The following is a 19,207-nucleotide window of genomic DNA, read 5'->3' on the forward strand; positions in this document are numbered from 1 at the left end:
TTTAGGTGTAAAATAAATGACTTCCTTAAAAGTCTAACGTCGTGCGCTAAAATGTCTGTAAAGTGATGAACTGAACTCAAAAAAAAAATTAATCTATGTCTTAACAATTTAGTAATTACAATTAAATACATTACTAACAATGACCACACAACTTGGTCATATAATTTCCAAAACTTAAAATGAATGTCAAGTGAATTTTATGATGGAAATAAAATTATTTATTTATTAAAAAAAAAGAGTGCAGTTCGGCCTGACTCCTCGTAGGTTGTGATTTACCACTCGTCTTGTTAAATGGGTACCCTCAACCAAATCACAATAGTCCACTGTTACACCATCATTTCCACTTATCAGATAAAACATGGCCAATATCTTGTGGACATACATTATGTCTCAGCGGCAGAATCCCAGATTGGAGAAATAGTGGAAAAGAGTGGTCTCTATAACCCACTCCAGCAACTACTCTAATAGTTGAGTTGCGACCAGTAGAGCTCAGTGAGATTCAGGGTTGAATGATTAAATTGAAATTAAATTTTCTATGAAACTGGAAACATAGCGAAAATAGTAGGCCTATTTTCTTTTTAATATCACTTCTCTCAGAAATATGGGGTGTCGTGATAAGTAAAGCTGGGCTTTCGTTTGTGCGTAAATGCCGTCGTCGACCACGACATGGTGAGGATCTCAGATTGGGTAGTTTTCAATTTGTCTAAATAGCCTAAAAGATTATGTTCAATTATGTTTTGGGGGAGGTTGAGTTTATACTTTTAAATGGCAATATGTTGATATTATTGGAAATTTTTTGATTCTTGAATAATAAACACAAATAATGAAAAGTTATTTGTTCAACTGTTTTAGCACACTTGAAATTTGGACAATATGAATGTCAACAATGCTTGTCGTCGTAGACTGTGGAAGTTTACGCTCAAACGAAAATGCATCTTAAGAGTTTCATATCAAAATAGCGGGGAGAATGTCTCATTTCTATTGGTGTCTGGATCATTGTTATCCAACCAACAGGCATTTTTTAATTGATGTTCGTCAATTGAATTGTAATTGAATTGTTTATGTTCGTCAATGTCGAGACATTTCTAGTAGAAAACCTGAAGAAACGTCTACTCTAAGTTCAAGCAATTTCGATGTTTGACGCACCTTCATTGAGCGGATCGGGCGGTCCGATACTGCGACCGGGCATCTTGGAGCCGGACCAGCCTCTCTCGATAGGCGACAACCTCAGCGGTCGGAAGCGACCCATCTCGTTTCGGATCTTGATGAGGCGCGCCTCCCGGTCCGGGTCCTCAGGCAGTTTCTGTCGTTCGACCAGTTCCTTGCCGCGAAGCACGGGCGTCGTCAATCCGGGCCAGATTATGTTCGCCTTTCCTGAAAACACCAATGTCGATTATCATTGACATTCCTGAAAACACCGATGCAGTAGTAGTAGTAAAATGTCTTTATTTATAAACAAAATATCATTCATACAAAAAATGTAATTCATAATAAGAAATAAGAAAAAATAAAAATTCCAAAAATTTACATAATTTATAAATAATAAAAAAAACACAAGACACTATTATGGCATAGCCATGAAGGTTGTCTGCCAGGAGTCGGTATCTACTAATAATTAAATTCTATTATTAAATCATTTCTTAGTTTTAGTGCTGTTTCCAAAAAATGCCGCCATTTTTCTCCAGTCTTTTCCATTTAGCCATTCAATCACTTCTAGTTCGGTAAGTTTAAATTTTCCTAACCATTTTTTACGAGCACCCCCCAATATCGGACACCCACCCATAAAGTGAAACATATTCTCTACGTCGCCCAGGTTACATAGTGAGCATCGCCACTGTATTTCGTCTCTGTCGTGAGAAAAATTGAGGCGGAAAAGGGATCCCCTTGTTTTTCCTCCTATCGGAAAGACACAAGATAAGATATGTTATCGTTTTGCCACTCTAACTGTCTATACAACCCATGAAACTGTGCTTCGTTCGCTTTTTGTATCCACTCATCTCTCATCTGGAATTATTTAGATTCATTTACAGAAACATGATAATTGAATTCAAATTGAGAAGAAAAGAGAAAAGCCAAATAAATGCGATCCAAATGAAATGTCTCCGAAGAATAGTTGGGAAAACAAGACGAGACAGTGAGAAATGACCGCATAAGGAAAAAATTAAACATTAAAGCGGTTGAGATTTTTCATTAAGAAAGTGTTCTCGCTTCCTATAAACACCCCAAACTACATGTTGTTTATTGAGACAGAACTGTCACCTCTTTTTGAGTACTGTCTCAGGTTGCATTACAACTATATTACAAAAGTTATGGAAATGAAAGAAGGTCGACTTCCAAGATTTCTAGTGGAAGAAGTAATAAAAAAGAGAGTCTTCTGGTTTAAAGATTGGAGAAAATTGTGTAATGATATAGGGATAAGTTATAATGACAATATTAATTGGAGTAATAAATTTAAGAAAATTCTCTCAGGCTTGGGCATAATTCACAGGGACAAATTCTTACAGGACGCACAAGCAGGCCATTTCCATTCATTGTATAGATCATTGAACCTACAACTGGGTGAGAACATTACATAAAGAGGAATAATTGTGATTTGTGGGTGATGAGATGGGTGTTTAAAGCGAGAGGCGAGCTGATCGATTTGAACTATAACCATGGGTGTCAGATAGGAACTATACTTGTTCAATGTGTAATTTAAAAGAAATTGAGAACGTTTTCCACTTTGTTGGGCGATGCCCATGTTTGAAGGAATGGAGAATTAATGGTTAGGGGCGGCGGTACTCTCTAGAGAAGTATTTATGTCTTATATGAATGGCCTAGATTGGAAGAGATTAGCTTCTTATTGTAGGGACGCTTGGAGATATAGGCGAGAACTAGTCCAGGATTTCAACTGGTAGGGTATTTTGTCATGCTCTGGGGAAAAATATTTATCTACAATAGGTCAAATTCATGAGTCCTCCACCTTCCAGAGGTTTATTTGAGCGCAAACAACTGTTGAATTTAGTTTAACAAAGTAAGAAAAAGTTAGATTTTATTTGTTAGAATAAGTTCAGTGCTAGCATTATTTGAAATTTATTATTTTTCTTATTGTTTTATTTCTCCAGGTATTTTATGCTTTTTTTCTCAGATTTTTGTTGTGTTTTCGATTATTACAAGTTATAGTCATCTCTATTGCTTGATATTGATTTATTTTCATTGTTATTGTCACTAGTTTCAACATTTTACCGACTTTCCGGCTGACGATCAAAAGTATCAAGCCGTAAATGTGTGTTACAAATTTCATTGCATTGTATGAAAATACTGTTCAATAAAGCATTTTTTTCTTCTTTCTTCTTCTTCTTCTTATGTTCAATTATGTTTTAATGGGGGAGGTTGAGTTTATACTTTTGAATGGCAATATGTTGATATTATTGGAATTTTCTTGATTCTTGAATAATAAACACAAATAATGAGCAGTTATTTGATCAACTGTTTTAGCACACTTGAAATTTGGACTGGAAGTGAAAGTTGGACAGTCAAAAAAAAAGAGAAAAGCCAAATAAATGCGATCGAATAATAGTAGGGAAGAATAGTTGGGAAAACAAGACGAGACAGTGAGAAATGACCGCATAAGGGAAAAATTAAACATTAAAGCGGTTGAAACAACAATCGATGAACGGATACTCTCCTGGTATGGACATCTCCTGAGAATGGACGAAAACAGAAAGCCTCGCCACTACATGGAGGCCAGGGCACAAGGCAGACGACCGATAGGAAGACCACGGGTGACATGGAAGGCAACTGTTTCACGGATAGCAGCAGAAAGAGGCAAGACCGTGAATCAGTTGAAGAGTATGGCTGCGGACAGAGAGCAGTGGAGAAGATGGATTCGAGGCGACCACCCAACGCTGTGAAAACGGCACATTGGGATAGATGAAGATGAAGATGAAGATCAAGATGAAGAAGAAGAAGAAGAAGAAGAAGAAGAAGAAGAAGACGAAGAAGAAGAAGAAAGAAGAAGAAGAAGAAGAAGAAGAAGAAGAAGAAGAAGAAAAGAAGAAGAAGACCTGTATAGGCTACGTTTATAATCCAGTTCTTTCCTTCATTATAGTATAGAAGATGATACATGGATGGACGATCATTGTTATTTTACTAAAAGATAGAATAAGTAGAATAGTTTCCCTTTCAGAGGGAGTTTTGACAACCCACAAAACTCATTTTTCATTTGAAGATATGAAGAAAAGGTGCATATGACATTATTTTTTGCTCAGCTTGCCAAAATACCCCTCATTTCAATATTAAAATTTTTGACTGACTGTACAGTGAGCCAGTCATTCTATCAGGGCTCGAATAATTTTGAAATTTTAATTAAATAAAAATGGAAGAATATAATTCTTTATGTAAATAACAACACCTTCATTCAAAGACATATTGACTGCATGCGTTTTCATATTGCCGATACAGTATTGATGAAACTGTAGACGTTTATTTAGCACTCTGTCTCAAAAATTGTTCTAGCTGAAAACTTAATAATCAATGCCACGTGTAGGCCTAAACATTGCATCAGGGAAACGAAGTTTCAAAACTATGTTTTTCAGGTAGAAAGCAATATAGAAACAGACATTATTCTACACTCAAACATTATTTAAACAGAATTTTGAAATATGTAATAGAATATGAATGAAAAAGGAAAAAAAAACATCAGTTTTGGCAACAATAGACCATTCATCATTCGAAAATTAAATCGTAGGGTTGTATATGGTTTCAAGATCCTCTCGGGTAGACATTTCTTGATAATAGGGTGACTGTATTCTATTACGAGACCTGAAAACTATTTTTTATATCATTGGGTTGTGAATTGTAAAATTTAGGTGTAAAATAAATGACTTCCTTAAAAGTCTAACGTCGTGCGCTAAAATGTCTGTAAAGTGATGAACTGAGCTCAAAAAAAAAATTAATCTATGTCTTAACAATTTAGTAATTACAATTAAATACATTACTAACAATGACCACACAACTTGTCAAAGTGGTCATATAATTTCCAAAACTTAAAATGAATGTCAAGTGAATTTTATGATGGAAATAAAATTATTTATTTATTAAAAAAAAGAGTGCAGTTCGGCCTGACTCCTCGTAGGTTGTGATTTACCACTCGTCTTGTTAAATGGGTACCCTCAACCAAATCACAATAGTCCACTGTTACACCATCATTTCCACTTATCAGATAAAACATGGCCAATATCTTGTGGACATACATTATGTCTCAGCGGCAGAATCCCAGATTGGAGAAATAGTGGAAAAGAGTGGTCTCTATAACCCACTCCAGCAACTACTCTAATAGTTGAGTTGCGACCAGTAGAGCTCAGTGAGATTCAGGGTTGAATGATTAAATTGAAATTAAATTTTCTATGAAACTGGAAACATAGCGAAAATAGTAGGCCTATTTTCTTTTAATATCACTTCTCTCAGAAATATGGGGTGTCGTGATAAGTAAAGCTGGGCTTTCGTTTGTGCGTAAATGCCGTCGTCGACCACGACATGGTGAGGATCTCAGATTGGGTAGTTTTCAATTTGTCTAAATAGCCTAAAAGATTATGTTCAATTATGTTTTGGGGGAGGTTGAGTTTATACTTTTAAATGGCAATATGTTGATATTATTGGAAATTTTTTGATTCTTGAATAATAAACACAAATAATGAAAAGTTATTTGTTCAACTGTTTTAGCACACTTGAAATTTGGACAATATGAATGTCAACAATGCTTGTCGTCGTAGACTGTGGAAGTTTACGCTCAAACGAAAATGCATCTTAAGAGTTTCATATCAAAATAGCGGGGAGAATGTCTCATTTCTATTGGTGTCTGGATCATTGTTATCCAACCAACAGGCATTTTTTAATTGATGTTCGTCAATTGAATTGTAATTGAATTGTTTATGTTCGTCAATGTCGAGACATTTCTAGTAGAAAACCTGAAGAAACGTCTACTCTAAGTTCAAGCAATTTCGATGTTTGACGCACCTTCATTGAGCGGATCGGGCGGTCCGATACTGCGACCGGGCATCTTGGAGCCGGACCAGCCTCTCTCGATAGGCGACAACCTCAGCGGTCGGAAGCGACCCATCTCGTTTCGGATCTTGATGAGGCGCGCCTCCCGGTCCGGGTCCTCAGGCAGTTTCTGTCGTTCGACCAGTTCCTTGCCGCGAAGCACGGGCGTCGTCAATCCGGGCCAGATTATGTTCGCCTTTCCTGAAAACACCAATGTCGATTATCATTGACATTCCTGAAAACACCGATGCAGTAGTAGTAGTAAAATGTCTTTATTTATAAACAAAATATCATTCATACAAAAAATGTAATTCATAATAAGAAATAACAAAAAATAAAAATAAAATCCAAAAATATAAATAATTTATTAATAAAAAAAACACAAGACACTATTATGACATAACCATGAAGGTTGTCTGCCAGGAGTCGGTATCTACTAATAATTAATTCTATTATTAAATCATTTCTTAGTTTTAGTGCTGTTTCCAAAAAATGCCGCCATTTTTCTCCAGTCTTTTCCATTTAGCCATTCAATCACTTCTAGTTCGGTAAGTTTAAATTTTCCTAACCATTTTTTACGAGCACCCCCAATATCGGACACCCACCCATAAAGTGAAACATATTCTCTACGTCGCCCAGGTTACATAGTGAGCATCGCCACTGTATTTCGTCTCTGTCGTGAGAAAAATTGAGGCGGAAAAGGGATCCCCTTGTTTTTCCTCCTATCGGAAAGACACAAGATAAGATATGTTATCGTTTTGCCACTCTAACTGTCTATACAACCCATGAAACTGTGCTTCGTTCGCTTTTTGTATCCACTCATCTCTCATCTGGAATTATTTAGATTCATTTACAGAAACATGATAATTGAATTCAAATTGAGAAGAAAAGGTAGAGTGGTTAAAGTAAATAGAGGCTTAAGGCAGGGAGATTGCCATCAGCGAAAATATTTAATGCAGTTCTGGAAAAATCTCTAGATGAATTACAATGGCAGGAAAAAGGAATCAACATCAATGGGGTGAAATTGAATACATTGAAATTCGCCAATGATATTGTTATTATAGGAAATAGCACCGAAGAAGTATGTAGAATGATGAAGGAAATGATTGAAGTAACAAAAAAGGTTGGACTGAAAGTAAATTTTGATAAATCAAAAGTAATGATTTATAACAGTGAAAGTAACGAGAGAGTATTAAGAGACCGAAGACGAAAGGATAGAAGCAGTTGAACACTTCATCTACTTAGGACAGAGAATAGGAAGAGATGGACAATGGGGAGAGATTACTAGAAGAGTGGCAATAGGTTGGTCAATGTTCAAGAAATACAGCTATCTCTTCAGATCTAATATTCCCATGGAAAGCAAGAGACGCCTACTTCAAACATGTATTCTACCAGCAATTCTATACGGCTGCGAAACGTGGACTCTCAATGAGAAAATAATCAAGAAACTCAGAACAAGTGTGAGATCGATGGAAAGAATAATGATAGGAGTGAAAAGAATAGATAGGAAAACAAAAATATGGATCAGAAATGAAACAAGAATTGAAGATTTAGGTAGAATGATAATGGAGAGAAAATGAAATTGGGCAGGCCATATCGCAAGGACAACGGATGGAAGATGGACCAAAACAATACTCGACTGGCACCAACGCACGCTGAGCAGAAGCCGAGGAAGGCCTCCGTACAGATGGGACGAAGAATTCAGGAGAGTATGCGGCGGAGCGACGTGGCAGAGAGTAGCAAGAGAAAGGACGGAATGGGAGAGAATGAAAAACGTATTCAAACAAGTCTGGCTCTACAAGGATTGAAATGAAGAAGATGAAAGAAATCTTTACTAAACGCACTCGTACAACACTTTATCCTTCTATGGAAAAAGGATAATTATATCCCAGCATCTGCTGATTATTGCCTTTTGAATTGTATATAGCTTTTGATTTTGAAATTTTTTGTAATTGTTTAAGAAAGCAATAAACGGGTTATTTATTTTATTTATTTATTTATTCATCTCTCATCTTCTGTTTCATTCTTTCGCACAAGCAGCTCAATTCCACCTTCCAATCACTCTTTTCATTTAAACATATTATCAAATTGCACCCGAATTCCTCATCCCAGCTCCTCCATTCTTTGTATCATGAAATCTTACTTCTTAATATCTTCTCTGCTAATACTCGAGGTAGCCTTCCTCGGGGCAATTTCATTATTATTCTGAAAATAAATTCAACATGCAACTTTACAATAAATATGAAAATTGGTTCTAAATCTAGTTCCAAATGCATTATGTAATTGGGAGTCGACTGGTGTAGCATGAAAAGTTTCTTAGCAAAAACACCCAAGTCTACAACAAAGACAGCTTTCGAGTAACTATAATGTTTGGTACATGATAACCCCAATTTCGATCATCATTGACCTTCCTGAAAACCACGATTTAGATTAGTATTGACATTCCTGAAACCCCAATTTAGATTAGCATTGACAATATAATAAACACAACGTTTGTGACAACTTATTCATTGCGAATGATGTTCACATGAGCTTTTTGCTTGTACGTTGGTAATGGGAATTTCGAGGGTGATCAAACGTCTACATTGGCGGTGGGGGATTCGAACCCACAACCAGGTAACTCTAGCAGACTGGAGGGTGTGAAGCTACCCTGGTCCAATTGTGCATATTTATACAATGATAAACAATTATAAAATTTATACAATTATAATTAAATAATTATTTATACATTTTTTAATAAATAAGATTAATCCCCCGAATTCTGGTTCATATACTAGTCCAGTAAGTCGGTTCAGCACATATATTATGTCTAGCATATATTAATGATTTTGAAATGTGGATGATGGGTATTTTGAAGATACGAATTTTAATTACACTAATGCCCGGTTGCAGAGTCGTTACGGTATTACGGTATACGGTATTATGTCTAACATATATTAATGACTAGCCGTCAGGCTCGCTTCGCTCGCCATATCCGTCTAGCCAAGGGGCTCCGCCCCCAGGACCCCCGACTGGATCGTCCAAGAATGAGATCAGCAGGCTCGCTTCGCTCGCCTGCATTTTTCATTTGAGCAGTTTTATCATATGTTAAGACGATCCAGTCGGGGATCCAGACTAAACGTCTGGCTAAACGGATATGGCGAGCGAAGCGAGCCTGAAAGAAAGAAAGAAAAATGACGGCTAGTAATATTATATAATATCAGGAATAGCTCTGATTGAAGTAGCAGTGCCCAATCAATTTTTCCGCGATAAATGCATTTAAATCTTCAACTTGGTGCCAACCTAACAAAGTCAATTCAACTTAATGCCAACCTGACAAAATTATTAATTTAGTTACCAGTTAACAACTGTTTCGAAGAGGTACTCTTTCTAGATTATAGTTCTATATTAACATATGGTATGGACATTTTTCAATTATAATTAAGAGAATAAGAAGAAGAATATACATGCTAACAGACGAACTTTAAACCCTTAAAAACCACCCTTAGAGTTAAAATATTGTCAAAAGATTTCTTAGTGCGTCTCTAAAGGGCCAACTGAACATACCTACCAAATTTGAACGTTTTTGGTCCGGAAGATTTTTAGTTCTGCGAGTGAGTCAGTCAGTCAGTCAGTAAGTGCCATTTCGCTTTTATATATACAGATACATTATTTATACAATGTTTAATTAAAATAAATTAATCCCCCGAATTCTGGTTCATATACTAGTCCAGTAAGTCGGTTCAGCACATATATTATGTCTAGCATATATTAATGATTTTGAAATGTGGATGATGGGTATTTTGAAGATACGAATTTTAATTACACTAATGCCCGGTTGCAGAGTCGTTACATAAAATCAAACATAGCTATGTGAGACATAGTTTAAAATCATCCACATAAATGGTTGGTCGTTCCACAGTCGTTTGTCGAAGCCCATTTAGCTCTATCTCAAATTAGCATCACACATAAGTCACACTGCAGCTCTATTCACTTTTTTCCGTAGATGCTTCTATCCAACCAATGTCTTGGCATCGGGCAAAGTTGCAATCAACATCACTGTGAACAGACCTAAAAGACCTCACATAAAATTGATAAACCATATGGCGACTCTTGGCTTTTGGCGAGATTTCTCACCATATTTAGCGATAATATTACAGATGGTTTTTAATAAACATCTTTCAAAAAAAAGCTATCACAACCTCTAAAATGCATTTGGCGAGTGTAGATATTGGATTTAACAGCACGACTTCGGGCCCATAACTTGAATGACAGTTTTTAGCTATTGGAAATAAGCTCTTTTTGACGACTCTGCAACGAAATCATGTGTTTAATTGGGCGTTTTTAGTTTTATGGGAGCTATAGTTTACTTTGACATCTGTGCAACGAAAAGTGGAGTAATGGCTCCATAAATAAGTGCCTGATTTCAACTTTATGTGACGACTCTGCAACCGGGCACTAGCCTATCAGACTTACCGACTCCAATAAACTGTCCTCTATTGAGATTTTTGGCAATCTTTTTTCGATTGCCCTTTCCACGACCTCTTTTCTTGCCCGCATTACTGACACTCGTCACTCCTTTCCAAAGCTGCTCGCCAGTTACTGAAAAGAAGCACAACATTCTTTTACTAAACCCGCTAAATTCAAACCAGTCAAAAACCACAGGCTAGCTAGAATTTGCATTCCTGTCAATCCAAGAGGCTTATTATACAAAGCCACAGATGTGGCGGCAATTAGCAATTTTCGGAGAAATCACACAGATTTGTTTGTTATTTCTGATGTGATTTTCCAAAAATTGCTAATTGCGGATACAGCTGTGGCTCTGTATAATAAGTCTCTTAGAAAACTTAAACTAGTAGTTCTGTGAACAGTAGACCTCACGCAGTATTCTCATCCACAAGTACCTGATTGAAACTATAGACCTTATGGAAATACAGCAATAGACTGGCTTCTCCACACATCTGTGTAATCACTTGTCAGCTGATTTATGATGAATAATTCTATAGTCTGATTTTTACTCTAATATTGGCGTATGAAGGAGGCTCCTTTTTCCTTTTATATTATCCTTGAAATGCAAAATTTGCAAAAACCTTGTATAAACGTCGACGCGCAATTAAAAAAGGAACATACCTGTCAAATTTCATGGAAATCTATTACCGCGTTTTGCCGTAAATGCGCAACATATAAACATTCAAACATTTAAACATTAAGAGAAATGCCAAACCGTCGACTTGAATCTTAGACCTCACTTCGCTCGGTCAATAAACATTTAAATATTAAGAGAAACGCCAAACCATCGACTTGAATCTTAGACCTCACTTCGCTCGGTCAATAAAAAGACAATGAAGTTGTCAAAAGAAGTAGTCTTTTTATTTAATATGAATAATTACCACAATATCAACTTCTCAACTACACAAAAAGTGTCTCTTAGGAAAACCATAAAACATTCATAAATAATTCAATCAGAAATTATTAACTTTTGTTTGATACCAGTTACATAAAAAATAAGTAGATGATATAGGCTAAAATAAGTAAGAAGAAACGCGAATACTGTTTCATGAAATGATGTTCTAAAGCCAGTAAGCTTCACCCGGGATTAACAATCAAAACATATTTTTGTCAGATCATTCGAATTGAATTTGTAAATCTGATTGTTAAAACCAAGCAATGACATCAATTTTAACAAAAGTTGAGAGTTTTTGAGATATTCAAGAATATAATTTGAGATTGGACCAAATAAGCGTGCACCATCTAATATTGCTAACATGCATCTAACATCTCAAACTTACTAACAAACATCTCAAACATCTAATAGTCACTGAGAGATGATGAAACCAGTGGACTTGTGAAACAGTTTGAGACTGTTTCATAATTTATTTAGCATTGCAGTCCATCTACAGAGCCACATGAAACGACCTATCTGCAGCCATCTCAAATTATTTGTGTTTTAATTGTTTTAAACTTTGACGAAGTCTGTATGGTGACTGCCGGTCATGGACTGAATTAGCTTTAATACCTCTGCTTCATCCGTTACCTAAACTTATGGGATCGATCGCATCAATATAATACACATGATTCAAAACATCAATACACGTGATTCAAAACATCAATACACGTGATTCAAAACATCAATACACTTGATTCAAAACATCAATACACTTGATTCAAAACAGAACTATTCAGAAGACAGAGATCCAGAGACCACTTTTAGTAAAAATTCACTCATAAATTAATTTATAATATAATATGCCTTGTCACACAGCAGATTCCTGATGGTTCTCTTGAAGGCGGCCTCATCCAACTGTTTCACAACAGGAGGCAGCTTGTTAAAGAATTTCAGGGTAGATATCCTATAACTGGCCTGTGATTGGTGGAGGCATCCAATTACGGGCAGTCAGAGTATGCTGTACCCTCTTTGCATACACCAAGCACAGGAGGATGTAATGGCTGAAGACCTTTACTTTTTACTTTACTTTTACTCTTCTTTTTACCACCTATATCATTGAGATCAGGGGCACTTCAGGTAAGGTAGGAGGGTGAGATCAGGGTATCAGCGGAAGATCCGTTGAGCGCTTAGCTCCATGAATTCTTGCATTGAAGACCGTAAGCACACCAAGCAAGCAAAGATGGCACTGCCTGTTATGATTCCCACAGTCCTCTTGTGCAGCCTCAGGACATCAGAAGCCCCCGCCGAATGACCCCACAGGAGCAATCCATAGATGATGTGGCAATGGAAGGGCGCGTGATACATCATTAGGCCTATAAGGTACATCTCAGTCACCAGGCCCCTCATCTTGAGCAGCAGAAAGCAAATGCGGGAGAGTCGGCTGGTTACCTGCTGATATAACTGCTCCAGCTGAGTTTGCAGTCCAAGACAAAACCCAGCAGCTTCACTGGATTATGAGGGTCACGCAGTTCTCTTGACAAGCTGAAGATGATAATTTGGTTCTTCTTCTCACTCAATGAGTTGTCTATTAGCTCTTAATGATGAATCCACTATTATTTATGAAGCAGCTTGAAAAAAATTTCTTTGGAAGTGGATCAAGTAATTTTTTGAAGAAGAACAACAATGATATAGATTAAGTGATCTGCATTTCATCAATAACAAAGAAGCACACAAAAGATTCAATGAAATTTCGTCAAGGCTCTCCTAGAGGCTATCCCGCCCGACCAGTCCACTAATTAGAGAACACGCTCCTTGTTTCCTTGCCCCACCCACATCACGACTGAACGAGGATGATCGGGAGAAACACCCAAACATCAATCCGGTCACTCAGACGACATTTAGAGTGTTCGTTATAATAGGAATTTATATATTATTTTACATTTCAACATTTTCAACGGTTCAACGAACGGTTTAGGTTGTCTGATTAGTGGCTTAAAAAACAACGATAGGCTAAATTAAGTTAATTAGTCCTAGTGATGTTCAACTCCCATGCCATAAGATCACTTGCCTTCACTATGATTCCTTAAAAAATACAAAATGATAAAAAATAATGAGTCGATTAATTTAGTAACAAATACTCACATTTATTGAAAAAACTTGTGAATCTGATTTGTTGATGAACAGTATTGGAGCTTGCTGGAAATGATTTGTGCCTCTGGTTCATTTCCGGAGTTATGGTGGCCAAGCATCTTGAACCAATTTTTAATGTGGCTGGAAGAAAAGAAGTATAAATTGAAAAATGCTATACAAAATGTATTTGCTTATCGAGATACAGTAGCTTAAGATTAGGCTATATTCATATACCGTAGTCTGGTAGACATTTGACAAAATGATATCGAAAATATTATTCCGTTTAAAATTCAAATACCTATAATCTGATGCGTTTTACGATCATGCTTATACATAATGTTTGGCTGGTGAGAATGACAAAATTTGGAATCTGTAGCCTATTATAAATAGGGCTAAAAATTAAGATTTGCTTTGTAGAATAGAATTTAAAATTACTTTATGTATGTATTACGATCATACTCATACATAATGTTTGCCTGGTGATAGGCCTAATGACAAAATTTGGAACCTGTGGCCTATTACAAATAGGGCTAAAAATTAAGATCTGCTTTGTAGAATAGAATTCAAAATTGGTGTAATTAGCTGCTTAGCTGAAAGTACATATAAATTTTTTTTTAATCATTTACAAATAATAAAGGTAGGAGAGACCGTACTGTATTCTTTATTTTACACTTGGTGAGACCATCTCTAGGACTACAAAAGAATTAACATCAAGGTTATGCCATTGTTGATTTCAATTTTTATTCAAGATATTTATCTTTGAATAACTAATTAATTGAAATTATTACCGGCTTGAGAAGTGAAGCAATGAGAAAAGATTTTCTGAGCCACTGGAAAACATCGAAGAGACAACATTTTCTTGTCGCCGAAATCCTAGTTTTCAAAGTCACTTGGAAAATGTATAAATAGAATGCACATTAGAGAAGGAATTGAAAAATCAAAATGAATTAATCAAATAGTTATTGTACAACAGTTGTACAATAGAACAGTTACTGTTCTATCTCAGAAAAATATGAATCAAGTGAAACATTGTCAGAGTTTCAGATAACCTACAAAACTAAAAAATGAATAAAATTTTTATCTTGCAGCCACTGCCACCATGATCACATAGTAAGATATTGACTGGGTCTTTACAGGCAACTTTCTAATAAATCAACAATCAGTTCCTAGTTGGAATCTAAATACTGTTATTCTGTCGGAAGAATAAAAAATATAAGTATTATTACTATTAATATCATTAAAAGAAATCAAATTGTAAAATAAATTATATAAATTTTATAGGTCTTGCTCGAGAACTATAGATGGCCATGGATCAATCCATTCCAGGCAACAGCGGGAAATAGTAAAAGATCTATTTTAGAAAGCTATTCTATTATTCTTTTACTAAATAATTTATGTAATGGATTGGTAACTTCCAAGTGTTCCAAGCTTTTTAAAATAAATTGTAAGCAAGTTTTTCTCTTCTTATTCAAGTTGAACCACAGTGACTGTACTCAGTAGCCAAAGCAACAGGTTGAGAAAACGGTACCAAACTTTACTGATAATTCATTCACAGTGATTTGTATTGTGGTTTAATATCACAAGTAAGTTGAGAACTCATGATTATTATCTAAACTTCAATTAAAAAAGTTTAGTATAGGCTACTCTTCTAGCATTTAGTTTGCGCATGGATGATTTGATGTGATGATCAAACGACCAAGTCTACCTGTCTGATTCAAATGGGCTACATTTTCCTACGAAAAAGGACAGTATGTAATCTTGAAATAACAATGATCAGGATTGTATAGGTACCAGTCTTGATCTATCAGATTGTATATGTATAGTATCCGCATCACTGAAAAATCTTATATTACGCCACATCATAATAGATAATATCAGGTGCGGATCCAGACGACAATCAATCACCCCTGACCCACTTTAGAAGTGGTGTTTGAAAAAATTATGAGGCTGCATAAATAATATTATTATGACCATATAGCATTAGAATGAACAGATCCAAAAATCTAATACCTAAATATTAAAAAATAAAGCTCTGAAATGCTGTATTTAACAATAATTTACCGGATGGGCGAGTCGAACAGGGGTGTCCCTCGGGACGACCACCCTGATCACCCCAGGACAGAGTCATGGATCCGCGCCTGGCTGATATCCGTGTTATCGGATATCGGTTCTTTTTCCAGTAGGCAACTTCAACAACGCAATAATATAATATATGTGGTTTTCCGTGTCTTAAGACACTATATAATAACTTTGTTGTGGACACTGTGTATCTTTATCTTACAAAATGTCTATATTTTATCTATACACAATGTCGCAACTACAACCGTTTTAAAATAATTATCAGAATAGGTTTACGATAGCTTATATATTTCATCATAACAATACTTAATATGCTATTATTCATTTTTCAGTGTTGAGAGTAAAATTGGATGCTTATCATGTTTTTTACCCTCTAAATGATGTTTGGGGTGGAGGGAATTGTCAAAAATTATTCGCAACTGTACAGGTACAGTGAATTTTAAATAATATTTTTATCTTTTAGCTGTTACTAATCTTCAAATCAATTAAACATTTAAAAAATTTTCCTCTGTAATCAATTTACAGCATAAAGGATGCACTCAAGTGTTATGGCTTTAATTCAAACTAATAGGCCTAACACAGAAAAATGAAGAAGAATTTTTGTTGGCCTTTCAATTTTCTGTGGGCCAATAATATGAATTTTAGTGCAAAACAATAAGTATATCATTACTCTAAAATCAATAGCATTTTCAAACTTTCAAGTTTGAAAAAGTGAATGAGTTTTGGAGGATGATCACATTGGATGCGCATAGTGCAAGTGCACGTCAGATCATGCAAAAGCCGAAAAAACAAAAAAAGAGCCATTATGAAACACGTGTGACTACAGTAACTATATAACTGATTATATATTTACTGTATTTGTGACTTGTCCTTAGCTGCTCACGCTGACCGCAACCAAGTGCACGCGTTCAGAGTGTGTTCCCTGTTCCTACTGTATTTTTCTCTTTCCAGATTTTGTTTCTCATCTGCGCGCTTTGCCATGCATTACCAAGGTTACACTTCTACATACATGATCATACCCTTATATTGAGCATGATAAATAAGACTCACGTAACAATACTAACTTATTGAATTTTACAGGATGGGTACTTGCACGTGGTAGGTAATGACACTATACTCCTCGAATCTGTGTTTCTTATTCGCAGACCTTCAATCAAAATCGGAGTCAAGATGGAAGACAAACTAGTAATCGTGTGCGTTAAAAATGAAGTGAGTCTTGGCCTGAGTAATTTTCTCAAGATTTTTATAGACTATTTTTTTCAAATTTAATTCCATTTCTAGACAGACTGTCAATAATTGCACCATAGGAAAAAAAGAAACAATACTCGTTCAGTATTCCGTGGTTGCAGAAAGCTCGGAATATGCTAGCTCTTGAAACATCAAGAACAATTTTACCACTGATGTATACCATAGAGAAACAATACCATAAGTAGTAGATATCCCATTTTATAGGGCGTTTATGTCGCAACTTTTACTGTTATCTCAAGCTGATAGTCCAAGTAATTCTTTCCTGTGAAGCTTTATGACGATACTGGTAGTCTCTCATATTGTGCCGTTCATACACTCTCACCGGTCAAAACAGTAAAAATCGACTTGAGAAAACAGTAAAAGTTGCGACATAAACACCCTATATACCATGGGATATCTACTTACGCTATCGTTTTCTCTATGTGTATATTTAATAACAGCTCAAGACCTTTTAGCATTACTATCAATGTTAATTTATTGATCATTTTATTTCACAGGATAAAATGTGCCAGTTCAGTCTCAAGCTACCAGCAATCAAACAATTGGTCATGCTTTTGAAAGCTATTAAAGTATTCTATGAAAAGGAGTTTTTTCTAACAGGTTAGTACACTTGACATTATTCTTGACTGAAATACCTAATAGCTTTTCAGTATAAGAATAGCCCAAGGTTGAAATCAAGACATCTTCAAAATGTAAATTCATAATACATTTATATAAACTTTAGAATTAGAAGAAGGAGTTTTTCTAACAGGTTAGTAGTCTACACTTTACATTATTCTTTACTGATATATCAAATAGCTTTTCAGTATAAAAATAAGGTTGAAATTAAGACATCTTCAAAATGTAATTAATAATACATTTATATAAACTTTAGAATATATTAGAAGTCAGTAACTAGTCTGACAGCTGCGCTCACATTGAATAAATTATGTATTATTTGTAGGCCTACTAGATATCTTACACAAAATTCAACATTCTGGGATGAATTGTATGTGTGCAATTCAACATTGATTCAACATCCCAGTATGTTGGAATTGAATGAAGTTGGAAGTATGTGCGTTTACAGCCCCAACTATACAAGCATCATAAGGTGCGTACAGACTTTCGCACTGCTCCGCAACCGAACGTCACTCGAGCAGAGCGATTGATGATCGACTGGGGAGCAAGAGTGGAACGCGAGAAGAGCTAACATCTCCCGTAACGTTCATGATCGGTGCAATTGCAGAGCGGGGGCGGAACGAGGGCGGAGCGGGTTGGAGGCGCGTATATCTGTACGCAGCTATAGACGCGCTGGATTTATTCCGAACGTCTTCAGAATGAAGACTTCTACTGTAAGCTTGAATTGACGTTATGACATTTCCATGTTTTTGAGACTTAATTATTTATTTAATTTATAGCTTCATAGGGGCGCAATTATTCCCTCATAAGAGAAGATGCATCCATTAAAATAAACTAACTGAAAAAATATGCGCGTCTATGACGCTCATATAGTTGGGACCTGACACCTGAGGGTCAAGTGGTATGCCTTTCATTTTAATTCTGCATCTGACGTGCGTATATTTGTACTTGAACACACGTGAGTGCATCCTAATTGATTGTGCAAGAGCCAGCAAAATGCTCTATTAGTTGAATGGTGAATAACACCAAGAGCCCACAAATAATTCAAATCCAGTCCCTATTCTCTGAATAAAACAAGTTCAGATTAACAAAATATTTTTGTTGACAAATGTCAACCATTCCATGTAAAATGCAGGCCCATATTACTGGATGTATTCAAATTGACAACTCTGCATCGTCAATTTTAATTAATCTAGTAGCTTACATGAAGACTGAATTTTCAAACAATTTGGCAACACGGATATTTTGCCAGTCTCATCTAGTTTTATTCAGTGATATTGATAAAATATGTTGAAAATAGTTGTTAAATAGAATGTATGCTATATTATTCAGTTCTAAAGGTATGTACAGATATACGCGCCGCGAACAAGAGCAATTCACTTTTAATCAGCTGATTATATCTGTATCTTTACAGAAACAGTAAGATACAGATATAAAAAAGCTTGGCATCAGCTGATTAAAAGTGAATTGCTCATGTTCGCGGCGCGTAAATCTCTACGCACCTCAAGAAATAAATGCTTTGTTCTTTTTCAGAATGAGAGCGGCGATTTGGAAATGCGGTGTCCTAGAATGAGTGTAAATTCTCAAACCGTTCTGTACTTCAATCAGTCTCAATAAAGCTCATGAATATTTGAAGTAATACAGCACAGTGCCCGTTTTTTGAACTCTAGTTTTAGTTGTATCTACAGTACTAGCACAGAAAAACGAAGATATGCTATGATATACGGCGTTCCAAATTTCACG

General features: G+C 35.8%; 2 protein-coding genes across 2 annotated transcripts in view; one reads left to right on the plus strand and one right to left on the minus strand.

Moving 5' to 3' along the window:
* The window catches only part of LOC111059609 (28S ribosomal protein S5, mitochondrial), a 35,550-nt gene extending 20,952 nt beyond the window's left edge, over nt 1-14,598 (minus strand). The window contains exons 1-4 of the mRNA XM_039426489.1: nt 14,308-14,598; nt 13,532-13,660; nt 10,480-10,605; nt 5,998-6,225 (exon numbers count right to left, since the gene is read on the minus strand). Of these exons, the coding sequence (XP_039282423.1) occupies nt 5,998-6,225; nt 10,480-10,605; nt 13,532-13,660; nt 14,308-14,374 (550 nt within the window). The 5' untranslated portion in view covers nt 14,375-14,598. The remainder of the gene's footprint in view (nt 1-5,997; nt 6,226-10,479; nt 10,606-13,531; nt 13,661-14,307) is intronic.
* Nucleotides 14,599-14,869: 271 nt separating this feature from the next.
* LOC111059615 lies at nt 14,870-19,107 on the plus strand. The gene is made up of 5 exons (XM_039426490.1): nt 14,870-15,102; nt 15,931-16,025; nt 16,679-16,807; nt 17,344-17,446; nt 18,998-19,107. Coding segments are annotated over exons 1-5 (333 nt in total). The 5' UTR covers nt 14,870-15,101; the 3' UTR covers nt 19,003-19,107.
* Nucleotides 19,108-19,207: the final 100 nt, after the last annotated feature.

Source organism: Nilaparvata lugens, chromosome 4, assembly GCF_014356525.2.
Source record: "Nilaparvata lugens isolate BPH chromosome 4, ASM1435652v1, whole genome shotgun sequence".
NCBI lineage: Eukaryota > Metazoa > Arthropoda > Insecta > Hemiptera > Delphacidae > Nilaparvata > Nilaparvata lugens.